The 24,495-nt window shown below is 45.9% G+C and overlaps 2 protein-coding genes across 2 annotated transcripts in view; one reads left to right on the top strand and one right to left on the bottom strand.

Moving 5' to 3' along the window:
* LOC307179111 (polycystin-1-like protein 2) overlaps window positions 1-22,802 on the bottom strand; it is a gene marked incomplete at both ends in the record, with an annotated part of 82,625 nt that extends 59,823 nt beyond the window's left edge. The window contains 10 exon segments of the mRNA XM_079907885.1: window positions 1,041-1,158; window positions 1,162-1,261; window positions 9,547-9,679; window positions 12,888-12,999; window positions 16,628-16,746; window positions 17,529-17,594; window positions 17,597-17,707; window positions 19,359-19,370; window positions 19,845-20,009; window positions 22,502-22,802. Coding sequence (XP_079764011.1) covers window positions 1,041-1,158; window positions 1,162-1,261; window positions 9,547-9,679; window positions 12,888-12,999; window positions 16,628-16,746; window positions 17,529-17,594; window positions 17,597-17,707; window positions 19,359-19,370; window positions 19,845-20,009; window positions 22,502-22,802 — 1,237 coding nt within the window.
* BCO1 (beta-carotene oxygenase 1) overlaps window positions 1-24,495 on the top strand; it is an 81,218-nt gene that overhangs the window by 5,943 nt on the left and 50,780 nt on the right. The window contains exons 4-5 of the mRNA XM_079906849.1: window positions 8,935-9,082; window positions 17,575-17,718. The gene's annotated coding sequence lies outside the window, so the exon portion shown is untranslated. The remainder of the gene's footprint in view (window positions 1-8,934; window positions 9,083-17,574; window positions 17,719-24,495) is intronic.

Genomic DNA, 24,495 nt, shown 5'->3' with positions numbered 1-24,495 from the left:
CTCAATTATGTTTGTAGAATGAAAAAAGATTATCTTAAGTTTTTCCAGGTGCGCCTAGCAAGCTATCTTCAGCCAACAAGCACACCAGAACAGAAAGGAGCCCCAAGCACTGTGTTTAAAGTCCCGTTATAGATCCATGAAGTTACTGCTCTGAGTGAGGCTCCGGGTGGTATGAGGTTGGACTGAGACATGTCCTCACCTCCACAGCTCTGTGCCACTCAGTTTATATCAACAGGTCTCTTTCCAGATCTCAGACTGGACCTGTGCCTTGAGGAAAGATACTGCCTTCGGTGAGGATGGGAGAGTCTATTGACAGAAGGGGTGATAGTCAAAATATTTAACAACTGAAACTGCATGGGCACCAGCTAAGTAGAATGATGTTCTGATAAATCAGAATGGACACTGTGACCAATCCGAATGGATGCTGTGACCAATTAGAATGGACGTTGTGACCAATGAGAAATATTGCTATGACCAATCAGAATAGGTGCCATGACAAATCAGAATGGATACCTTGACTGATCAAAATGGACATGATGGCCAATCAGAATGGCCTCTGTGACCAATCAGAAGAGAAACTGTGAGCAATCAGCACGGACACCAGCCATAACAGCTGCTGTAGTTGATTATCAGCCCTAACTGGGGGCAATGTGATTGTGTCAAGCTGGTCGATGCTGGCTGTGCTGAGATTCACATGCCCCCAACAGGGAATGGCTTGGAAGTCCAAGTCTTGTGATGGGACTAGGGGCATGCAAATGGTCTTCAGAAGGATGGTTGCTCTCACTAGCTTACTAGCCTTGTGACTTTGGCCAAATTTCTCAACCTTCCTTCCATTTCTTCCTCCATAAAATGTATTGGGTGGGCTACTATATAAGCACTTAGACCAGTTCCTGGTATACACTAGGTACTAAATAAATGAGTGGCTAAGAAACTAACTCCATAAGTGTTTGCTGTTAGTACTTATTGAAGCCTGGGAGCTGGATGGATAGATTGGGGGCAAATCAAGGCTGCCTTGACCTTGACCATTTCTGCAGACTCACCTCCATCAAGCTCCACCTGAATCCACAGAGGGTCCCTGAAGACTGCCCAGGAGAGAGGGCTGGTTCCTGATGTGGACAGGCCAGAACACCCAGTCACACAGAGCCTCTCCATCTTGTCTCACATCGTCACTTGCTTCTGAGCTATCACGTTCCACTCGCTGGTTGTACACTCGACAAACACAGTGAATTCCCCAGGGGCTGTGAACTGGTGGAAGACGCTGCTGGACAAACTGCCAACAACGGTCAGAAACATTACCAGTGTTGGGCTCACACACACGTGCATTCACATGTGTGCTTGTGTGCACTCCCACCATACATCTCCCCCGCTCTGCAAAGATAAAAAACAATGATGAAAAAGATGGTCCACGACCAAGCCACGCTCTCTGTGTTTGTAAAGGTTACACTGAGACTCCTGGAGCAGGTGAGAAATGGAAGAAATAGCTCTGACTAATTAGGGAGTCGAATACTTGGCTGCAAGTCCGTTGTCTGCCATTTTCTCCCTCTGTGGCTCATAGACACCCCCCCTCTGGGCCTTCTTGCTTCACCTGTAAAGTACTATGCCCCAGCCTACCTTTCTGAGCCTTGTTTTCCCCATTTGTAAAATGGGATGAGTCCAAGCATATCAAAATTGTGAGTATGTTTTGCTTCTCATTTTCCCAAGGGGACTAATTTAAAATCTCTCAAATGGCCCCAAAAGATTCATGTGACCTCCCCTCTTGTCCTCCTCCTCAGCTCCTGCCACACTCCCCTTCTGTAATTATACTGGTAGCTCAGACCTCTTTCCAGTTCATAGAACATGTCACTTCTTCCCCACCCCAAGGCCCAGAAGTGCTCTTTACAGGGAAGCCTCTTGCCCATCCCTTTGCTCATATGCTTGCTCTTCCTTCAGTTCTCAGCTTAAACATCACCTCCTCAGGGGCGTCTTCTTAGATTCTTTTATAACTGCCATAGCTTTGCTGCTTCTCCTAGGTGACACTCACCCCTTTTGTGCTCGCTTATTCACTGTCATGCTTCCCTGTGGAGCTGTCAGCGCAGACAGTGTCTGTCTAGTTCTCCCTTTATACCTGGCATCTAGCGCAGAGCCTAGCACATAGTGAGGGCTTGAGAAATAGTTTACAAATGGATACAGTTGTGATAAAGCTTGGAGAACAGTAACCTGATTCTTGGTGCTGGCCAAGATGGAGTTAGCCCACTATAGCCTATTTCTTCCATTAATTACAACTAAAAACCTGGGCAGAACACAAAAAGAAACTACCCAAGGACTCTGAAAAGTAAAAAACAGTAGGCAGATTGCGGGTGAAAGTCAAAACTTTAAGAATCGTCCATAAAGACGGGAGTTTCCTGTTTTCTTTCTGGGTTTTTTTTGGTGTGTGTGTGGGGTTTGTTTGTTTGTTTGTTTAATCTCCTTTATCTCTTGACTTTGTCCCGAGGGTAGTCTGGGTCATGGTACTGCACAGTGAGTAAAGAAAACAAAAACCCCGAGAGAAACACCCTCTGTTTAGCCAGAGGACCAGAAAAAGGGCCCCAGTGAGTCTGAGACTACAAAGGAAATACCCACTTTTGTTTTGTGTTAGTCTTTTTTTTTTCTCTCCTGTACCTACCCCAGGCTGTCCTCTCTCTTGGAGCCTCACTGACTGTGTGGGGTGATGCAGACCCCAAAATCCCTAAGAGAAAACTGATCTTTCTATCCAGAAGATCCATGGAAAGGGGCCTGTGGGAGCTGGAGATTGTGGGGAAAGTCCTGAAAAGGAGAGATGCAGAGATGATGATTCCCTAATTCTGTGTATGGCCCAGCATGAATCATGAGTTCACCCAGAAACTGCACATGTGCAGAACAGACCCAAAGAAATATAGCAAAGGCCTCTTGGACTAAAGTACAACATAAACCAGCACCCCGAGTGGCACATGAATGGAACAGACCCTGACGGTTTTGGAAACTGAACTGGAATGGGAACCACTGCTCACAGAAGGCAAGTCAGAATATGTGGTCTGAACCTAACTGGGTTGGTTGCCTGCTAAAACAAAACAAACAGACAAGAAAAAATTAACATTTTCCAGAGTATTCTTAAAAGGACCCAGAGTGTCAGAACCTACTACCTAAAATGTTCAGAATATAATCCAGAATTGCCTGATACATAAAGAACCAGGAAAATGTGGCCAAATTTCAAGGGAAAACATAATCAGTAGATGTCAGTCCTGATGTGACTCAGATATTAAAATGTCAAAGACTTTAACCCAACTATTATAACTATGCTCCATGAAGTAAAAGGAAACTCTCTTGAAATGAATGGAAAGCTAGACATTCTCAGCAGAGAAACCGAAACTATTAACAAGAGCCAAGTGGAAATTTTAGAAATGAATAACACACTGTCTGAAATAAAAGAGTCATTGGTTGGATGCAATAGCAGAATTGAGATGGCAGAGGGAAAAGTCAGTGAGCTTGAAGACAGAGCAAGAGAAATTATCCAATCTAAAGAACATAGAGAAAAAAATATTAAAAATTAAAAAAATGAGCAGAATGTCAGCAATCTGTGTAACAATATCTAAAGGTAAAACATTTGTGTTATTGGAGCACCAGAGAGAAGAAAGAGGTTGCTGTAGAAAAATATATTTGAAGAAATAATGGCTGAAAACTTTCCAGATTTGACAAAGCACGTAAATTTAAAGACTCAAGAAGTTCTGTGAAACCCCAAATGTAAAAAACAAACAAACAAACAAAAACAAAACAAAACAAACCTTAAAGAAAACCTTGCCCACAGATATAGTGAAGTGCTGAAAATTGAAGATAAAAAAAATCTTGAGATCAGTCTGAAAAAATAGTGATACACTACATGTAGAGAAAACAGTGATTTGAATGACTGTAGATTTCTTTAGAAACTGGAGGTCAGAGACAGTGAATGACATCTTCAAAGTGCTGAAAGAAAAGAGCTGTCAACACATAATTCTATAGCCAGCAAAAATATCTTCCAGGAATTAAATCAAAATGAAGACATTCTCAGGAATGAAGAAATTCTGTAAGAGACTTTGTTGCTGCAAAATCTACTTTAAAAGAAATGCTTGGGCTTCCCCAGTGGCTCAGTGGTTAAGAATCTGCCTGCCAGTGCAGTTCGAGCCCTGGTCCAGGAAGATCCCACATGCCGTGGAGCATCTAAGCCCGTGTGACACAACTACTGAGCATGTGCTCTAGAGCCCATGAGGCACAACTACTGAGCCCGTGCGCCACAACTACTGAAGCTCATGTGCCTAGAGCCCGTGCTCCACAACAAGAGAAGCCACCGCAATGATGAAGCCCGTGCACTGCAACGAACAGTAGCCCCTGCTTGCCACAACTAGAGAAAGCCCGTGCGCGGCTACAAAGACCCAACACAGCCATAAATAAATAAATAAATAAACAAATTTATTAAAAAAAAAAATGAAAAAGGCAATTTGAAGGAAGTTTTTCCAGCTGAAGGGAAATGATATCAGAGGGAAACTCGAAACTTCAGGAATGAAGGGAGAGTGCAAGAAAAGGTAAATATCTTGGTAAATGTAGCCTATTTTTCTCCTCTTAAGTTCTTTAATATATGTATGACTGTTGAAAGGGCTTTTCAATGTATGTAAACATCCTACAACTGACAATTATAGCATAAAAGATGGCAGGCAAAGGAAAATATATGCTGGTAAGGCCATAACATTTTACCTGAAGTGGAAAATATTAACTCTAAGTAGACTGTGAAAGGTTAGATATGTATATTGCAATCCCCAAGGAAACTATTTAAAAAGTAATACAAAGAAAAATAACCAAAAAAGCCAATAGGTAAGCTAAAATGGAATGCTGAAAATATTCAAATAATCCAAAAGAGGGGAAGAAAGGAGAGGAACGGGGGAAAATAAACAGAGGGTGCAAACAGAACACAAATAACAAAATAGTAGACCGAAATCTAACTATATCAATAATTACATTAATTGTAAACAATGTAAACATACCAATTATTATGCCAGATGAGATTTTAAAAAACCAAGACTCAACTGTATGCTGTCTATAAGATGCCCACTTTAAATATGACAATATAGATAGGTTAAAAGTAAAAGGATGGTCGTATAGCACAGGGGACTCTACTCAGTGCTCTGTGGTGACCTAAATGGGAAGGAAATACAAAAAGGAGGGGATATATGTATACGTATAGCTGATTCACTTTGCTATACAGTAGAAACTAATACAACATTGTAAAACAACTATACTCCAATAAAAATTTTTTTAAAATAATCACTTTGAGAAAACAGTTAACAACAACAACAAAAAAGTAAAAGAATGGAAGAAAGATGTAACAGCAAACACTAATCAAAAGAATGTTGGAGTGGCCATTATTAATATCAAACAATGTAGATTTCAGAACAAGGAAACTAACTGTAGAAATGTGAAGATGGCCTTGAATCCTACCTGGTTTTCAGCAATCTCTCTGGAAGAAGCAATTTATTCCATTCTCTAAACTCTGGTGCCAACTGAAATTGCCCAGGACTAAAAAGCAGAGAAATGGATTTTTCTTGATTTGTCACCCAGTGATCTTACCCAAGAGCAAAGAGTGCAAAGTGGTTTAGTAACTGCTGCCAACAAAGAGAAGCTGTGCTTGGAGTACAAAGCAATGGAGACAACAACTTAAATTTAATGATCCTATGACCCAGGAATTCCACTCCTGGGTATAAACCCAACAGAAATGTGTACATATGTGCATGAAAAGACATGTACTAGAATGTTCACAGTTGCACAAGTTGTAATAGTACAAATGGGAAACCACCCCAATGCGTATCAACACTAGAATGGATAAGTTGAGGAATATTCATACAACAGAATGATATACAGCAGTGAGAAAAAAGAAATCACAGTTATACACAGCAATATGCATAAATCTCAAAAACATACTGAGCAGAAGTAAGACACAAGAGAAAATATACTTTCCGATTCTATTTATAAAAATTTCAAACACAGGTCACAGTAGTCGATGATGTTAGAAATCAGTATCCTTGGGGGCCCGTGGAGGATTTCTGGGTACTGGGTCATGTTTTGTTTCTTGATCTAGGTGCCGGTTACATGGATGTGTTTATTGTCTAAAAATTAATTGAACTGTATCTTTTTGTGCAGTTTTCTATACATATCTTATGCCTCAATAAAAAGTTGAAAAATTAGTTCAAAATTCCATCACTTACTGGTTTGTATACACTGCTTTGATACTTGACGTGAATATGTTACAATTTAATGAGAGGTCCCCCAGACTCAGCTCTGTCCAGAGGTGACTCAAAATAAAGACCCAAGAATTATGGCAATACCCAGATCTGTCAGTAGGTGGCGCTGAATTACCCAACGCTGGACTTGGACAAATTTCACTTTATTCAAATTGTGTCTATAGGCACATAATATAATTTCAGAAATGTAGAAAGTTTCCCACGACAAACAGAGAAACAAAACAGCTTGCCATGCAAATGAACACAAGACATGGGGAGTGCAAGGCTAGAAGGAGCTTTTAAAGGAGAAATCCTTTGACTTCTTACGCTGTTTCTATTTGAGGTTGAATCCTATCCATTAGCTCATGTGATTTATCTAGGATGGAGACGGAGTCCGATTTGAAAAATTCACCTGTTAGCCTAATGAGGAGTTAAGCAAAAGTAGGAGTCCATACAAACACATTTTAAAAAAGCATAGTGACGTTTGCACGAAGTATGTGACTTCTGTATACTTAAAATTCATGCCATTTTCCACACTGTAAACTGAGTTCTGAGGCTGCTAGTGCTTATAAGAAAGCATCAGAAATATATCTCCCAATGTTAATAAAAATGATAGCAGAAGATGAGTGGGTAGTTTCAAGGTCTAACAGATCTTTAAAGTAGACAAAATTGGGTTATCGGGTTGGAGTTATGGTGGAGGGTATCACCATTTATTTCTTTCGAAAGAGAAAAGAAAATGCAGTAGCTTTCACTTACAGCAAATGCCCAGAGGGTTTGCAAATGTAAAGCATTGTTTATTGCTGTTTCTCTTAGATTATGAAAACATTTAATCACACAGAGAATTCCAGAGAGTAATATGATAAACACCCTTGGACTCACCATCCAGAGTGGACAAGTATTTGCATTTTGTCCCATTTGCTCCAGTTTTTAACTACATTTGTATATTACTGAAATGTCCTTGTGTAACTAAAGAACTTAGCAGGGCTACAGTCAGTCAATTTTGACTTATGCCAAATGCAATTTGTGTAAAATTTGGGGGCTGAAAGACTATGTAACTTAGCATTTCTTGTTTGTTTTTCTTAATTTATTTATTTTTGGCTGTGTTGGATCTTCGTTTCTGTGCGAGGGCTTTCTCTAGTTGCAGCGCGTGGGGGCCACTCTTCATCGCAGTGCGCGGGCCTCTCACTATCGCGGCCTCTCTTGTTGCGGAGCACAGGCTCCAGACGCGCAGGCTCAGTAGTTGTGGCTCACGGGCCCAGTTGCTCCGCGGCATGTGGGATCCTCCCAGATCAGGGCTCGAACCCGTGTCCCCTGCATTGGCAGGCAGATTCTTAACCACTGTGCCACCAGGGAAGCCCCAGCATTTCTTGTTTTATTGATGAAATGGTAGCAAATGGGAAGAAACCTGCAGAATAATGCCATGGGTATTTCTATCACTTAAACCTTTTTTTCTCCAAAGCAACTTCATATTTAATTTCTCATTTTACTCTGTGAAACAGTTAAGATCGCCATCAATATAAATGTGATAGGGAAGGAAATGGAAACCCAGAGATTGTCTCTGGGTCTCACATCATATCTAGGATAAGAACCCCAGCCTCTGGACACATTTTATTTTGCGGCATGGCACAATGCCTGAGACCCCAGAGGACTTCTGAGTTTGAGATCCGCACTCACTGGATCAGATTTGGACTGTGGACCGGGTTGGTCCCCGGGTTGCCCCAGCCCACCCAGGCCTTCTGGGAATGGCAGGCACCCACAGGGCTGAATTCAGAACCTCTAGCCCACACAGGGTAGAACCAGAGATGTTTCAGGGTTAGGAGAGGTGCTTATGGGCCTCCATGATTTCCCTGGGGATCCTTGATTTCTCTGAAATGAGCCAGATGCCAAGGAGGATCTGGAACTGATGGGGCACCCCTTCAGCTGGGGCACCCAGCAGGGTAGAATGGAGCTTATTCCAGGCCCAGGTAGGACTTTGAAATGTTATGAATTGTGTTCAGCTGCCATCCGCTTGGGGAGCTATTCTTCCCTGGAGGATGCAGCGTCTGGTGCCCTTGGGCCCCGATGCTGCGTGCTGTGTCCTCCACCAGGGCCTAAGAGCCTAAGAGCCTGAGCTTTGATTCCAGGCAGCCCTGGCTTGCCTGGCTATGCTGTCACTCACCAGCTGCGTGGCTTGGGCAACGCTACTGGACCTCTTGAAGCCTCAATAGCTTTGTCTGTAAAACAAGATGATTATGTAGTTCAGCACTGTCCAACAGAAACTGTGTGAGCCACGTGTATCATTGTAAACTTTCTAATGGTCACACTGAAAAAAGTGAGAAGGAGCAGGTGAAATTAATTTAGAAAATTTATTTCCTTAACCCCAATAGATCCAAAATACTATCATTTCAATGTGTAATCAGTATCAAAACATCACTTAGTGAGATATTTTACATTCTTTCATGGGAAGGGAGCTACATCTTCAATATCCCATGTGCGTTTACATTTACAGCACATCTCAGTTGAGAGCAGCTGTATTCCAAGGGCCCAGTAGCTCATATGGTGAGTGGCTGTTATTCAGGACAGAGTAGCTCCTGCTCATGGGGTTGTTGTGAGGATTAAGTGAGATTGGGTGTGAAAGCTGCTTAGCTGGACTGTTATTAATATTGCTACTATTATTTTTATTATCCTTATCAACAAAAAACATTCGTACACGCAGGTGAACATCTTCTTCACCCCGTTACTGACTCCTTGGACAGTGACTCGGGAGATTCCACAGAGCCGAGCTAAAAGGACCCAGCTCTCCATGACTGTTTGAGTGACCTTCTCCATTGAGAAAACCTGTGAGCACCATTCCTCCCATTCCCGTATGTATGCCCCTTTGTACTGAGACTCTGCCTCTCCTTCCACCAACAGGTGGAGACTATTTCTCCACCTGTTCAGTGTGGGCTTGGCCATGGAACTTGCTCTGGTCAATGGGACATTAGAAAATGTGACACAAGTAGTGATTTGAAAAATGCTTACACATTGGACCTTGCTTTCACTCCCTGCTGGAAACTCTTGTGCCACCATGCAGATGAGCCTAGGCTAGCCTGTTGGGTTATGAGTGACACATGCCACTAGCTGACATCCAGCTAACTGCCAGACAAAAGAATGAGGCCTTCCTAGGCCATCCAGCTGAGCTAGTCCAGACAAGAAAAGACACCTAGCTGATCCAAAGAACCATGAAAAATTATAACTATTATTGTAAGTCACTAAGTTTTGTGGTGTTTTGTTATGCAGCAGAAACTGACTGATACATTTTTACTCAAGGCTCAGAAATTCCTCTTACCTTGTGGGGTAGTAGGGATCGAAAGTGTGGCCATATTCCATATTAATTATACAGGACAGGTTTCCAATGTAGGGACAGAGGAGCCATGTAAGGGCGATGGTGACATTGTCAAAGATGAAACTCTCGGGCTTCCCTGGTGGCACAGTGGTTGAGAGTCCACCTGCCGTTGCAGGGGACACGGGTTCGTGCCCCGGTCCGGGAAGATCCCACATGCCGCGGAGCGGCTGGGCCCGTGAGCCATGGCCGCTGAGCCTGTGCGTCCGGAGCCTGTGCTCTGCAACAGAAGAGGCCACAGCAGTGGGAGGCCCGTGTACCGCAAAAAAAAAAAAAAAAAAAAAAAAAAAAAAAGATGAAACTCTCATTGCACACCATCAGCTTCAGGCCTGCACATCAAAACTCAAAATACCATTTGCCATTGCAAAGCAGATGTTTCTGTTTAAAACCTACTTTCTTCTATCTACCTGACCTTTATCTTTAGTGGGGCTTTTAAAGTTTTAAAATTTTTACTTTTTAAAGTTCTTTTGAATTTTTTCATTCCTAGGTAATACATGACCCAGATACAGAATTTGAAGTGTACAAAAGGGTCTACAGTGAAAAGAAAGCCCTCCCCGACTGCTACCCCTCAGTCCCCCAGTTCTGCTCCCCAGAGGCAGCCATTGTTACCGGTCTCCTGGGTCTCCTTCCAGAGATACCTACACACTCACAAGCATGTACATACTTTTCTATTTATACAAATGGTGCTCTGTTCGCTATTTGGCATCTTGCATTTTTTTCACTTAGAATATTTTGGAGATTGTTCTATATGAATTCAGTTAGAGCTGCCTTATACTCTTTAATAGCTGCACAATGTACCCTAATTTATTTAACCAGGATCCATTGATTGTCTAAGTGTATTTTATAATGATTAAAAAGGCAAAAGGCAAAGCACCTTTAGGAAAATCTCCTTGGCTAGGGTGGCTGATGAATCATCGTTAGCAATTTAGTGCACATTAAATTTTACAAATTTGAGCTTCACAAGTTGGCCTGGAGGATGGGGTGAGGGGTAGAATTTGTGGCGGTTCACCCAGCCATGGGCTGATTGGTGCAGCACAGTCTTCTGGTTTCTGACTTAAATGAGAAGGGAAAATATGTAAGAAGCTGAATGCAAATGAAAAGGACTTTCTTGAGCTGGTCAGAAAGCCACCGTGGTCCTGATTGGTACGGGTTCATGATCATCCAAGGAAATTCAGGATGCAGCAGGCCCTTCTGGGCACAGAGGCAGGAGCTGGGGGGCAGGGGATACCGCTGGATGAAGTCCTTCCCTTCAGAAATCAGAAACTGACAGTGATCAGAACCCACCGATTCACAAGGGACAAGATATTTGAAATCAAAGTCAGGACAGAAAATCTGGTCCATGTGGTAGCAGACCCAACTCACCCCCCTACCCCTAAGCTACCCGTCTGTCTGATGACAGCAAGTCTGCAACTGGCAGATCTCCAAGGGCGCCCTTTGTCCAGGAGCGAAACCACCACACGGAAAGTGCTGCCAAACCATGTGGCCTCCCTTCCCAGAAAAGAGAACAAGACACCCTGCTCACTCTTACTCCACCCATTGTGTTCTGCAAACGAGTGCCACCCCCTCTTCCTGCACCCTCTCCTCCGTGCAGCCCTCTTCCTCCTGTCCCCAAGGACCCCGCTCTCCTGGGTGGCCCCTGGGGACCCCAACCTTCTCTGACTCATCTTTCCCCTTCAGAGCTCCTTGAACCATTACTCACGGACTCGGTAGAATTTGCCGTTCTGACCGATTAATTGGTTGGACAATGGCATAATGTGGTGTCCCAGCTTGAGGGGAAATTTGCACTCACACTGTAATAGGAATGAACTCGATACAGCCATCTTGGAGGGTAATGTGGCAATGTCTACTAACATTTAAAATGCACGTACCCTGTGACCCAGCATTTCCGCTACTAGGGATCTCTCCTCTAAAAATAATCCCAGGCGTATGTCAAGATATATGCACAAGAATGCACAAGAGAGCACTGCAGAGTGATCCATAACAACAAAAACTCAGAAGCAACCAAAATGTCCATCAAGAGGGGAACAGGTTGGACTTCCCTGGTGGAACAGTGGTTACAAATCCGCCTGCCAATGCAGGGGACACGGGTTCGATCCCTGGTCTGGGAAGATCCCACATGCCGCAGAGCAACTAAGCCCGTGTGCCACAACTACTGAGCCCACGTGCTGCAAGTACTGAAGCCCGTGCGCCTGGAGCCCGTGCTCCACAACAAGAGGAGCCACCGTAATGAGAAGCCCGCGCACCGCAATGAAGAGTGGCCCCTGCTCACCACAACTAGAGAAAGCCTGCGTGCAGCAACAAAGAACCAAAGCAGCCAAAAATAAATAAATTAATTAATTTTTAAAAAGAGGGGAACGGGTTAAATAAATTTTGACATAATCTTATGATGGGATACTATGCAGTCATTAAAAGAATAAGGTAGTGACTTGGAGAGATGTCCAGGATATATTATTAAGTGAAAAAAATTGATTTGTAGACATATACATTCATACACATATACATTCATACACAGCCATGTCTATGAAAACACTTTAAAAAGCAGGGAAGAGGGCTTCCCTGGTGGCGCAGTGGTTGAGAGTCCGCCTGACGATGCAGGGGACAAGGGTTCATGCCCCGGTCTGGGAGGATCCCACATGCCGCGGAGCAGCTGGGCCCGTGAGCCATGGCCACCGAGCCTGGGCGTCCGGAGCCTGTGCTCCGAGCGGGAGAGACCACAGCAGTGAGAGGCCCGCGTACCGAAAAAAAAAAAAAAAGCAGGGAAGAATTTATTCTAAACAATTGAATAGTTTCTTTATGAGGAGTAGAATTGTTGAATTGAAGGGAGGGATTCTTCCTTCTTGATTTATAAAATTTTATAAAGTCTGGTAATATGGGTTATTTTTATGGTTTTTTAGATTTGTAAAAGTTCCTGTGCATTCTAAAATGGCAGTCTACAGGGAGGGTGGTGGCTGAGTGCGTGTGGCATGTGGGAACCCTTCCAATCAAGTAATCTTGGTTTTGTCTGTTGTGTTTATTGGGTCACCCCATGAAATTTAATTTGAAGCGTCCTGGGGTTAAAACAGTTGTTTTTCAACTTCTGGCTTGATGGCTTGTTTTGCAACTGAATCTCAAATGCTTTACTCTGCAGCTAAGCCAGGTGGGGAGGGCAAGCCACAGGGCAGCAGTTTTGGGTGAGGAGGTCTCTCAGTACTGAGCAGATCCACCCCCATGGATAGCTGCACCCTCTGCTCCAAGGAGGGCTACAGATAGGAAGGAAATTCCCACACCCAGGCAAGTTGGGGACTCACCTTCCCGGCAGTGGTACTGCACCCACAGGTAACTGCCCCAGGTGGGGCACAGGTCTCCAAAGTAGGTCCCATTTGCTGCCACCTGGCAGGCCTGCAGCCCCCTGGCACTGGCCTGGGAGGCACCCACATCCCAGCGGAAGCAGAAACCGTGTGAAGGACATTAAAGGATAGGGTCAGACAGAGATGAGTGACCTTGAATTCGTTCATTCACCCACCATCCCCCCAACAAGTACCTGTTGGTATCTACTGAAGACCGGGCACTGAGTCCGGTGCTGGGGGAGAAACAAGTAGGATTCCTGCCTTCAAATATCTCAGGGTCCAGCACAATGGTTCCCAAACTTCAGAATACCAGAATCCCCTGGAGGGCTTGTGAAGACAAAAATGTCCAGACCCTGATTCTGATTCAGTAGGTTTGGAGGGCAGCTTGAGAATTTGCTTTTCTAACAAGCTTCCAGGCGATGTCGATGCCGCTGGCCCAGGGACCCCACTTTGAGAACCACTGGTCCCGTGGCATCTACTCAGATGGTCTAAGGTAGAAACCTACATCCTGAGAACTGGCAAAGAGGGCACAAGATTAGGAACCCTGTGTCTGCCACGGGCACCAGGTGCCCACAGGAGGGAGGAGTGTGGAGACCCCAGGCCAGAAGCCTCACGGTCATCCCAACACCCGTTCCCTCTGCCCATGTAGACATAATAGACGCCTACAGAGAGGCCTGGAGAAAGGACAGGCAGATGCTGTGGCCCTGGTTCCCCTCCTGGCTTGAGAGCATCCTATGGCTCTGCCCTGCACTGCATCACTTTCCTTGTTCTCTTTCGCATCTTAGAAACCCATGCTTGCTCTAGGCTTTGGAATATTTAAATGCTCTTTTCCTGTCTGGTTGCTTAGCCAGGCAAGCCCCACCCCCTCCTCAGATGCTCTCCTGGCCCTGGTTCCTCCCCAGCTGTTATGGTTTTGTGCTCCCCTCACCCGGTTTTTAGCCATGGGCCGATGACTCCTTGATCTATGTCTCTTGTTTAGCTCTCTCTTGAGTTCCTATCCTGTATGTCCACTTGTCTACACAGCATCTCCACTTGGACGTCACAGGGCACTCCAGGCTTCTCATATCCTGAAATGAGGTCTTGATCTCTGATTTGGGTTGAAGTGTGTCTCCTCTAAAAGGTGTCTTGAAGTCCTAACCTTTGGCACCTGTGAATATGAGCTTATTTGGAAACAGGGTCTTTGCAAACATAATCAAGTTAAGATAAGGTAATTAGGGTGAGCCCTTAATCCAGTATGACTGGTGTCCTTTGGACACGGAGACAGGGCATGTGAAGTTGGAAGCAGAGATTAGAGAGATGCACCTACAAGGGTTTGTGGGCAAGCATTGCCGACAAATGCCGGGTGCTAGAAGAGGAAAGGAAGGGCTCTCCCCTGCAGGTTTTGGAGGTAGAGAAGTCCAGCTGACACCTTGATTCTGGACTCAGCCTCCAGACTGCAAGAGAACGTGCTTCTGTTGTTTTAAGCCACCCAGTTTGTGGTACTTGGTAAGGCTGCCCTAGGACATGAAGACAATTTCCCTCCTCCACCTTTGCCACCAGCTGCTCCTCCCCCAGCCTCTTCTCTCAATGCCAGGGTCATCCTGGACTCCCATCATTGACAAGTCCTGTCAGTATGTCCTTCTGTTTCTGGAATCTATCCATTTCTCTCCATCTGCATTGCCCTCCAGCCTCCAGCCTCTCTCACCTGGGTTTCTGGCATCAGCCTCCCTTGTTTGGACTCACAGCAGCCTGCGGGCAGCTTTAAAATACACCTGGCCGTGATCGTCCCCTGCTCAAAACCCTCCAGTGCTTCCCCAACATCCTGGGGCTAGGGTCTGGGTTCCTCAGGCACTAGTGCCCCACCTCCCCCCATGCTGAGTGCTTTGCAGTTCCCTGCACCTACCACGCTCTTCCTCGGACTTGCATGGGTTCCTCCCTCTCCCCAGAACACCCATCCCCATTCACCCAGCTGTCCTTTTCCTGCGTGACTCTTATCATATCTTCAGGTCTCAGCTTAGATCTCACCTCCTCTGGGAAGGTGGCCAGCCCTTTGACCGTTGGTCCACAGATCCACCCTCACCCTACTTGGTACCAAATTGCAGGGAACTACATTTCCCAAACTGCCCTGTGCACTGGCAGGCGCTGATGGAAGACTGAAGACGACGTATTAACTTCCAATGGCTGCTGTAACAAATTACAAAAACGTAGTGGCATAAAACAGCACATTTATTACCTCACCTTTCTGGAGGTCAGAGGTCTGGGTGGGCTCAGCTGGGCTCTGCTCAGGGTATCACAGGGCTGAAATCAAGGTGTCACAGAGGCTCTGGGGAGGAATCTACTTCCAGTCTCATTCTTCTTGTTGGCTGAATTCAGTTCCTTGGGACTGTAGGACTGAGGTCCCATTTCCTTGCTGGCTATCAGCTGGGACCACCCTAAGCTCTTAGAGACCTCTCTCCAGTCCTCCCATGTGACCCCCTGTCTCTCAGAGCTGGCAGTGAGGCGTCAGATCTGTCTCATACTTGAATCTCACTGACTTCTCCATCTGCCACCCCTCTCTTATGCTTCTAGCCAGAGAGAATTCTCTGCTTTGAGGGGCTCATGTGATTAGATTGTACCCACTTCGATAATCCAGGATAATCTCCCTATTTTAAGATTAGCAACCATAATTACATGTACAAAGACCCTTTTGCCACGTAAGTTAACATATTCATGGGCATGGCATCTCATCATACCCGCAGTTCCAGGGACTAGGGTGGGAATTTGGGGGTTCAAAGTCTGCCTGCACCAGACGGGAAGAGGTACAGGGCAGGGTGCTTTTTGCCCTCTCTCTCACCACATCTCCTCTGAAGCTCCAGCTCCTTGGGGCCCGTCCCTCCCTCCGTGGTCATTGCTCCCCCGGCGCAGATCATGGTTCTAGCACCTGCCAGGTGGCCCTGACTTCTGGTTTTGGTGTGACATCCCCCATGGCTGTCCCTCCAGCCCTTTGGGGTGGTCGCGGCTTTCTGCTCCTCTAATCTCAGGGTTCGATCATCATCCCCTATTCGGCTTCTCAGCACTTCCGTGACTGAGTCATTGGATAACCAATTCCCTGCATTAAATTCCCTCTGTTGGAAGACCTAGCATGATTTCTGTTTTCCTGCTGGGACCCAGTTTGCTCTACCCCTCCGTGTGAGATCTGTACCCTACTAGGTGCGTCCACAGCACTAGACTACAATCTCCAAGAGAGAGGGAATGTTTCGTTTTGCTTTGTTTTTGTTCACTGCTCTATCTCCAGCACGCAGAACAGTACCTGATACACAGCAGGTACAAAATGAGTCTTGCATGAGTAACTAAACAGCACCTTTTCTCCCTTCTGTGTGACACTGAGCACAGTGCTAGGTAATTGCCTGTATTTGTTTCTGTCTCCCCATTAGACTGTGACCCCTTCGAAGAACAGACTGTGTTTGATTCATCCCTGCATCCACAGAGCCCAGGATAGTGCATGGCACACTTTTGGTGCTCAATAAACGTCTGTCAGCAAACTGACTGAATGAATGAGTGATGGTGACACTTAGGTACAAACAGCCCCCCTGGAGCTCTGCCCAGATCTCCTCCAGCCCTCCCCAAAAGGATGCAGGGCTCCCATCCAATGTGCCCTCTGGGTGTGGCTACAAGGTTTGGAAGCTTGCATCTAGGCCTTTAAGGAAATAGCCCACTGAGCTCCATCTGTGAAGGAGGCACACCCATCGGCCCGTCCTCCGGGCCTTTCCTCCTTGGTGGGCCACAGCCTCAGGAATGCTGGGGCAACGAGGCGAGATGAAGAGAACCAACTGGCTGATTTCGGCATTTCTTTCCCCCACGCCTGCTCTAAGGGGAGGAGGGGTGATGTGGGTCAGACATGGCGGGGAGAGGTGCAAGTTTCTTTCCAAGGAAAAATCCTTGTCACCAGACAAACCTGGCTCAGAGGCAGATTTAATCTGATTTAGAAAAATAAGACCCTAGAGAAACTCTCCCACGTGAAGGAGAGATACCATCCAGAACAGGAGAGATACCACCTGGAACGTTTGTTTGTTTCAGGACTGTTCGCAATAGCAAGGATTAAGCAACAATCCGCACATCTCTCAATAGAGGAAAAGACAAACTATGATATAGTTACATAATAAGTGAAACAAACTAGTACAACATGTATCAGGACAGATGATACGAATCTAATGTTTTATTCACTTCTGTAATGAGGGAATCTTAAGAAAATATGGCATAATGCTAAGATTTGACAAAGTTGGGTAGTGGGTCCAGAGGATTTCACTGAAATTTTTTTCATTCTTGTACGTGCGTTTGAAGTATTTCGAAATTAAAAAAATTTAAATTAAAAAAAAAGAAAGAAATGTTTTTGCACCCAGTTGGGGTGGAGAGCAAAATGTCCACCTGACCCGTCGGGTGGGTTTGATGTCAGGTGAAGGGTGAGCCACGGCCCCCTTACTCCCCTGCTTGGTGCTGTGGGCAGACTGGCTAATTTTCCCATATGATGGAAGCCCAAGGTCAGATATGAAGATTGTTCAATCCTTCCAGACCCCTTTGCTGGGCACAGGACACCAGGAAGTGCCCTGCACTTGCAGCCAGAGCTACAGAGCCCTTGGGCCCTACCTGCCACTTCATCCTTGACGCTGACCCAGTTGCATTCCTCCTCCAGGTCTGAGGGGTCCCCGGCATGCAATAATGGGGAGTCTGGCGCCCATAGAAAGCACCCTGGATCTGGATCACCTCCCCTGAGCCACAGTGCATGGTGGCATTGAGGTTCTCGCAGGCCAGACTCTGGCTGACACCTGTGGCAAAGGTAAGGTGACACCTAAGGAGGGCTCGTGGTCACAGATGGGCAAGTGCCCAGGTAATGGGAAGCAGAGGGGTCTCAGGGGTCAGGACTGTGAGATGCAAGGACACAGTGGGAGCTGACTCAGCAGGGGTGAGAAACAATGTGGAGGGCATGAGCATGGCTCTGGGGCCAGACTGCCCAGGGTCAGGGCCAGCCCAGCCACACTCGGGCTGTGTGGTCTTCTGCAAGTTATTCAGCTTCTCCGTGCCTCCTCTTTATGGGGGGAGTCAATATCACACCCCATAGAGTCGTTAGGAGGATCAAATGAGTCTGTACGTGTAGGGTCAGGGCTGTAAAAGTGGCAATTATCATTCCACCTGTTTCGAGTGCCTTCCTTGAGACTTATCTGAAAACAATGCCTGGCACATCATAGATGCTAAACTAGCATTTGTTGAATGCATGAGTGATTTCATTGAGTCTTCATACCAGTCCTATGAGCTGCACTATTATCCTCCCCTGTGGTAACATCGGGCTCTGTGGGGTCACTGTGCTGAAACCCCACTCCAGCCCAGCTCCTGGCATGTGGTCTATGCTCAGTAAACATTTGTTGATAAAGAATGACCTGGCTCAGATGTGCACAGCAGAAAGTAGGAAACACTGGCTTCAGACTCAGGCCCGTCTGCCTGGTGGGACCGCCACAGGGCAGGGGTTGAGATCAAAATCTGTGTTCGTTTCCTAATGGCTGCTGTAACAAATGACCACAAACTAGGTGGCTTAAACAGCACAGATTTATCTTCTTGCAGTTATGGTCAGAAGTTCAAAATGGGCTTTACTGGGCTAATATCAAGGTGTGGGCAGGGCTGGTTGCTTCTGGACCCTCTAGGGGAGAAGCTATTCCCTTGCCTTTTCCAGCTTCTAGAGGCTGCCCCTTGCTTCATCTTCAAAGCCAGCAGCACAGTGTCTCCCAGTCTCTCTCTCTGATCTTCACGTCTCATCTCCGTCACCTCCCAGCTGTGTGGAACTTACCCTTTCTGAGCATCACTTTTCTTAGCTTTGTCATGGGCCTGCGACAGAATGATGGAGGTATTTCTGCTGTGTGAGGAATAAGTGCACAGAGGCATGTACAGCTCAGTGCCTGGAACTCCTGCTGGATGTATGTTAGCTCTTCCTAGTGTGACCTCGTGCCAGGGACTGCAAGACCCTGGGGGCTGACGGTGCTGAGACAGGCTTGCAGTGGCGGTGGGGAAGGGGATGGGGTTTGGGGGGGAGCTTTAGTAAGAAGTGAGGAAGTTGCACAACCCACAGGTCCACAAAGCTTTCGACTTTTCCGAATCGGCCAGGCAGGAAAGTTAAGCTTGCATGGCATCTATAAAGCTGAGTGTGGGGGAAATAGAGCAGGGGTCCCGTAAGTGTCTGAACCCAGGCTGGGGCCTGGGCACCAGAGTCTCCAATGAGGGGCTTAGAACCAGGGAGGGGACTGGGTCTGGAAGCCCAGAACCTTCTGTCAAGGCTGGCTTGAGGGTCAGGGGACCACAAGGCAGCTCAGCTCCAAGACCAGCCCCCCATGGCAGGCAGGACCCAGTGTGGGTCTCGGGCCACTCCTGCGGGGACTCGCACACAAAGTCCCCAGGAAGGGGTTCCCAGGGCCCACAAAAGGGGCCTACCACAGGCATCAGCTGGAAACGGCACAAGAGCAGAGCGTGAGAGGATTTGGGAGTTGGGAGTGGGATGCTGGGGTGAGGGGCTCAAAGCCAGGCTGACCAGGGAGTGGGAGTCAAGGGTGAGTGAGAACCGCCTCCTGGGACCACATGTCTCTTCATGGGAAGACTGGAAAGGGAGCGGAGATAGGGCTGAGCACTTCCCTCTAATGTGGACTATGAGAGGGGAAGACAGAGAGACAAGTGAGACTAGAGGGCAGGTAGGCAGGTAAGTGGACAGGGAGAGAGCGGGACATGAGCTGGAGAGATGTAGTGAGACACAGAGCATCACACAGCCGGAGATTGTGGGCATTTAGAGAGATAGAGACAGAGAGACAGAGACAGAGAGATACAGAAAAAGAGAGAACAAGACAGAAGGAGATGCAGAGAGAGACAGAGAGAGAGTCAGAGAAAGAAAGAAGGAGGGAGACCCCACAGCACAGGCCACCTCACCAAACTCGCAGATGAAGCCGAACTCCTGCATGCAGTTGTCCGAGGGCAACCACCCAAAGGAAGGGTCTCTCCCATTGTAGCCCCAGGGGTTGGTTACAGAAGCATCCTGCCCTCGGCACCAGATCCTGTAGCTCACATTTGAGGTGTCCAGCCAGATCCGGGGCCCTGGGATGGGAATATGACCACCAGGACTTGGAAGGGTCCTTCTGATCCTGGTGTGCAGAGAGCTTGCCCCAGCTCTACTCCTTGTATGTAGTGGGTGCTCAGGCAGTGCTGACAGGCTGAAGGCCTCTCTGTCCCATGCCAGTGAAGGGGCATCACCTAGCCACTATCTTCCAAGATAAGGTCTCAGCCTACAAACCGGGGTGCCGAGCCCAAGAGCCCATACAAAGAGGTTTGATTAAATAGATGATGCTTCTAGTAATGTGTAACCACAATTTAAAATAGAGCACAGGACTTCCCTGCTGGCACAGTGGTTAAGAATCCGCCTGCCAATGCAGGGGACACAGGTTCAATCCCTGGTCCGGGAAGATCCCACATGCCACGGAGCAACTAAGCCTGTGTACCACAACTACTGAGCCTGTGCTCTAGAGCCTGCAAGCCTCTACTGCTGAAGCCCATGAGCCACAACTGCTGAAGCCCACGAGCTCTAGGACCCATGTGCCTCAACTACTGAGCCCGCATGCTGCAACTACTGAAGCCCACGCGCCTAGAGCCCGTGCTCCATAACAAGAGAAGCCACCTCAATGAGAAGCCCGCACACCGCAACAAAGAGTAGCCCCCGCTCACCGCAACTAGAGGAAGCCCATGTGCAGCAGCGAAGACCCAATGCAGCCAAAAAAATAATAATAAATTTTAAAAAAAATTTAAGGTTTAAAAAAAATTTTTTTAATTTAAAAAATAAAATAAAAAAGAGCACAGAACTGTGCCTTGGGATGGCAAAACATACTCCAGAGAGTAGCAGGGACCCTTGTCAAATATACTTGGGCAGCACTGAATTAAAGTGGAAGCAATTTTCATGATTTTGGTACTCTTCAGAGCCTTGAATACACCAACATGATTGTTGAAGAAGTGTGTGTGTGTGTGTGTGTGTGTGTGTGTGTGTGTGTAATACAGAGGTACACCAGAGGTCTAGAAAACACTGGCTGTAAACTATTTACTGTGAAGACTCAAAAATACATTTACCATTTTTTTAAGGAAAAGAAATCCATACATATGGTTAAAAATATTCAAAGAACACAAAAGGGTATAAAGTGAAAACATCTTCCCTCTTTCAACCTATGGACTACTCCCATTATTGTTATGTTTCTTGAAAATTGTTCCAGGATGAATTGTATCCATACATCAACATTTATGAATGCCTGAAATCTAGTTACATAAATGCCATCATATCGCACACAGCCAGGACAGTCCCTTGCTTCTTAAATAACACTGAGCGATGGAGGTTGGGACGTACCAGCCTACTCAGATCTACCCCATTTCCTGTAGCAGCCATGCAGTATCCCTTGGAGATTTTAAATAGACACGCTCCTTTAACTGCATGTGAATGCGTGTCCGATATACAGAGATCCACAATTTCTGCATCTACAAAGCAAGAAACCATTCAGTAGATGTTGCCTGAAGATGCATTTTAGAATTCAAATCTCTTGGCTGTGAGTTTCCTAAAATGAGCTTCTCCGGCTGCTCCTTTATTAAAATATTTCCATCCACGCTGGTACATTTCTACAGGTGTTCAGCCCAGACCAAGCTACTCATTTATAAAACCCAGCAGCTTCTACTGGGCAATGGGAGGTAGCAGGACGCTGTCATCTTGAACAAGTCATTTCATGCCTCTGGACTTATTTTCCTCATTCATAAAACAAGAGTAGCAGTGCTTGCCTCATGGGGCAGGGGTAAGGCTTAAATACGGACATCCATTTTTTGTTGTGTATGGACACTGGGAAAACAAAACCGGCCAGAATAATGGTTCCTTCCCTTGAAGAACTCATAGTCCGGGGGGAAGACACCTAAAAACTGAAGTCATGCCACAAGTGCTCTCCTAAATATGTGGACAAGATCCTACAGGTGCAAAGAGGAGGACTCACCTGAACGTGCGGGGGTTGGATGAAGGGGTCCTCGCCGAGCGAAGGATAAGATAGGGTTTCCAGGACGACTGTTACCATGAGACTGTCTAATGTGAATTGAGCTGTGCTAAGCCCTTAACCCACTTCAGCCTCATAACAAGTGGGGGAAGGACATGTGGAAGTGCTTTGAAAATAGCTTCGTCATTATTTCCTGAGACTCTGTTTTCCCATCTGTAAAATAGGGACAACAATCATAACTGTCTCATCGGTTATGATAAGGATTCACTGTGAAAATGGACGTGAAGAACTCAGGACAGTGCCAGGCACTGTTCTAGCAAGAACTGAAGAAGCCATAGCTAGTCTTAGGCACAAGCAAAGAAAGGGACATTTCTAGCATGTCAGCTACAAGCTGGATTCTGTGCTAGGTACTGCACAAGAATTCTTTTATTTGATCCACAAAACGACCAAAAAGGAGGGTCTCCTTACCATGAGAATTGGGACACACTAATTTGTTCCATGGAGTTCTGGGTAAGAAACTATGGTGAGAATCACAACCACAAGCTCCTCATAAAACAAAATTATCGTGGCACCTACCTTCTGTAGTATCATTCCAAGCCAAGTTCCATGTGAGTCCAGTCCACCGTTCCCTGTCCTGGGTGAGGTGCTTCTGCAGGAATAGCTGGGTGGCTTCACCATGAATAAAAACCAAATGGCCTACTTGCTCCTCACACCAGCTCTGGGCACCATAGAAGGTGAGGCCGAGAGGCACAAATTCATAGCAAGCATCTCTGAAAGCCACTTGGCTCTTAGAGCAAAAGCTGCCATCCTCTGGCTTAGCCGTAATGGCCCTAAACCCCAGGGCAAGCCCCAAGAGTACCAAGGCCAAGGTGCTCATCCTTGAACCACGGCTGGAGCATCTGGATGGGCCTGGCTCTCAGGTCCTTCATATGCTCGTGCCTTCACAACTGGCTGCTGTCCATCTTTCCTTCTCTTGTTGTATCACATAATAGTGACTGACTTCTTGTTTAAGTGTCTGCATTTTTGTTAATGCACATCTTGTTAATGTGTCTGCATTTTTGCTTCCCCCAGCTCTTTGTTCCATGCAGTTCCAAATCCAATTAATTTGCAAAAAGGTCTTGTAGAGAAAGATAAAGTTGCTGTATCACTTGTCTGCTTGTCATTGGGTGAACCGTTAGCTTCTGATAAAAATTCCTTGTTATTGGTTTTTATGTCATTACCCTTCAGGGCTAAATGTTTCACGAGGAGCCATCAGCTTGTGGGAAGTATGCGATAAAAAGAAAACTGACAGGAAAGCTAGAGTTATGGATAGTAAAGAAACCAAGTTGAGCTCATATCCAACCCCATTGTCTGTGGCCGCTGTGCCCAGATGATAATCACCTTCTCCCCAACATGGCTTCAATCCTAATGGAGATTTTTTTCTGCTCTCTGACTCATCACATTACCACTCATGCCTGTTTGAGAATAAAAATTTCCTACAAAATTTATTTGATGTCATCATGAAAATAAGCTTTTAAAACTTCAAACTGCCCATCCTCACCTACTGCCTAAACCCTCCAACAGGTGTCCATGGTCAATGGATCAAGTTCAAACCTCCTGGCTTTGTATTCAAGGCCCTATATGAAATGATCTCTGACAATGTTTCCAAACACACCCCCAGAATGTGGGGAAACATGCTGTCTCACCAATTGCTGATGCAAGTATAAATTGGTACAACCTCTATTGTGGGTAGTGTGACAATACCTATCAAATATCTATCAAAATTTTAAAAAGTACAAGCTCTGTAATGGAGCAATTCCACTTCTAGAAACTTTACCTACAGATGAATTCATACATATGTGATATGTCATATATATATATATATATGGTTATTTATTACAGAATTTTGTAAGAAGGAAAGATGGGAAACAACCTAAACGTCCATTTAAAGAAAACTGGTTAATAAAAGGTGGTACGTCCTAAATAGCCACTAAAACATGAACATATTCTTTGTATACAAATTCGGGAGGATCTCTAAGATTTTGGCTAATATTAAAAGTGAAGTATGAGACATTGATGAGGTTCCAATCCCATTTACACACAACCCATATGAATACTTCTTTGTATATGTGTGTAATATATCTCTTAAGGGACATACAAGAGACTAGCAACAGTGATTGCCCAGCGTGGGGAGCGGGGACTAGGTGAGTGGGAGACAGACACAGGAGCGAGATTTTTGTTTCATTGGCCGCCTTTTTGAGACTTTTCCATTTTGTACTATGTGAATGCATTACCTGTTCAAAAATTATAAATTCTCGTGAGCCCATCATTCCCCCAGAAGCTCAAAGTCACAGCTCATCCTATCATAATTCATTGCTGGTGACCTTCCTTCATGTCTCTGTGCATTTGTCTGTGCTCTTCCTTTTGCAGGAACCCCTTTCTCCCTAGTCCATCTGTGATCACCCTCAAGCTGATCCCCGGTTAGCTCAAACAGCACTTCCTCAATGAACCTTGTAGAACTTGCGTGTAATAATATGCCTCTCTCCTCTGAGTTTCTTTTTTCTTTTTTTATAACAAAAGCTTTATTAAGA

The sequence above is a fragment of the Stenella coeruleoalba genome (assembly GCF_951394435.1).
Source record: "Stenella coeruleoalba genome assembly, chromosome: 20".
In the NCBI taxonomy this organism is placed as follows: domain Eukaryota; kingdom Metazoa; phylum Chordata; class Mammalia; order Artiodactyla; family Delphinidae; genus Stenella; species Stenella coeruleoalba.
The sequence above is the reverse complement of the archived record's forward strand: the minus strand, read 5'-3'. Positions and strand labels throughout refer to the sequence as shown.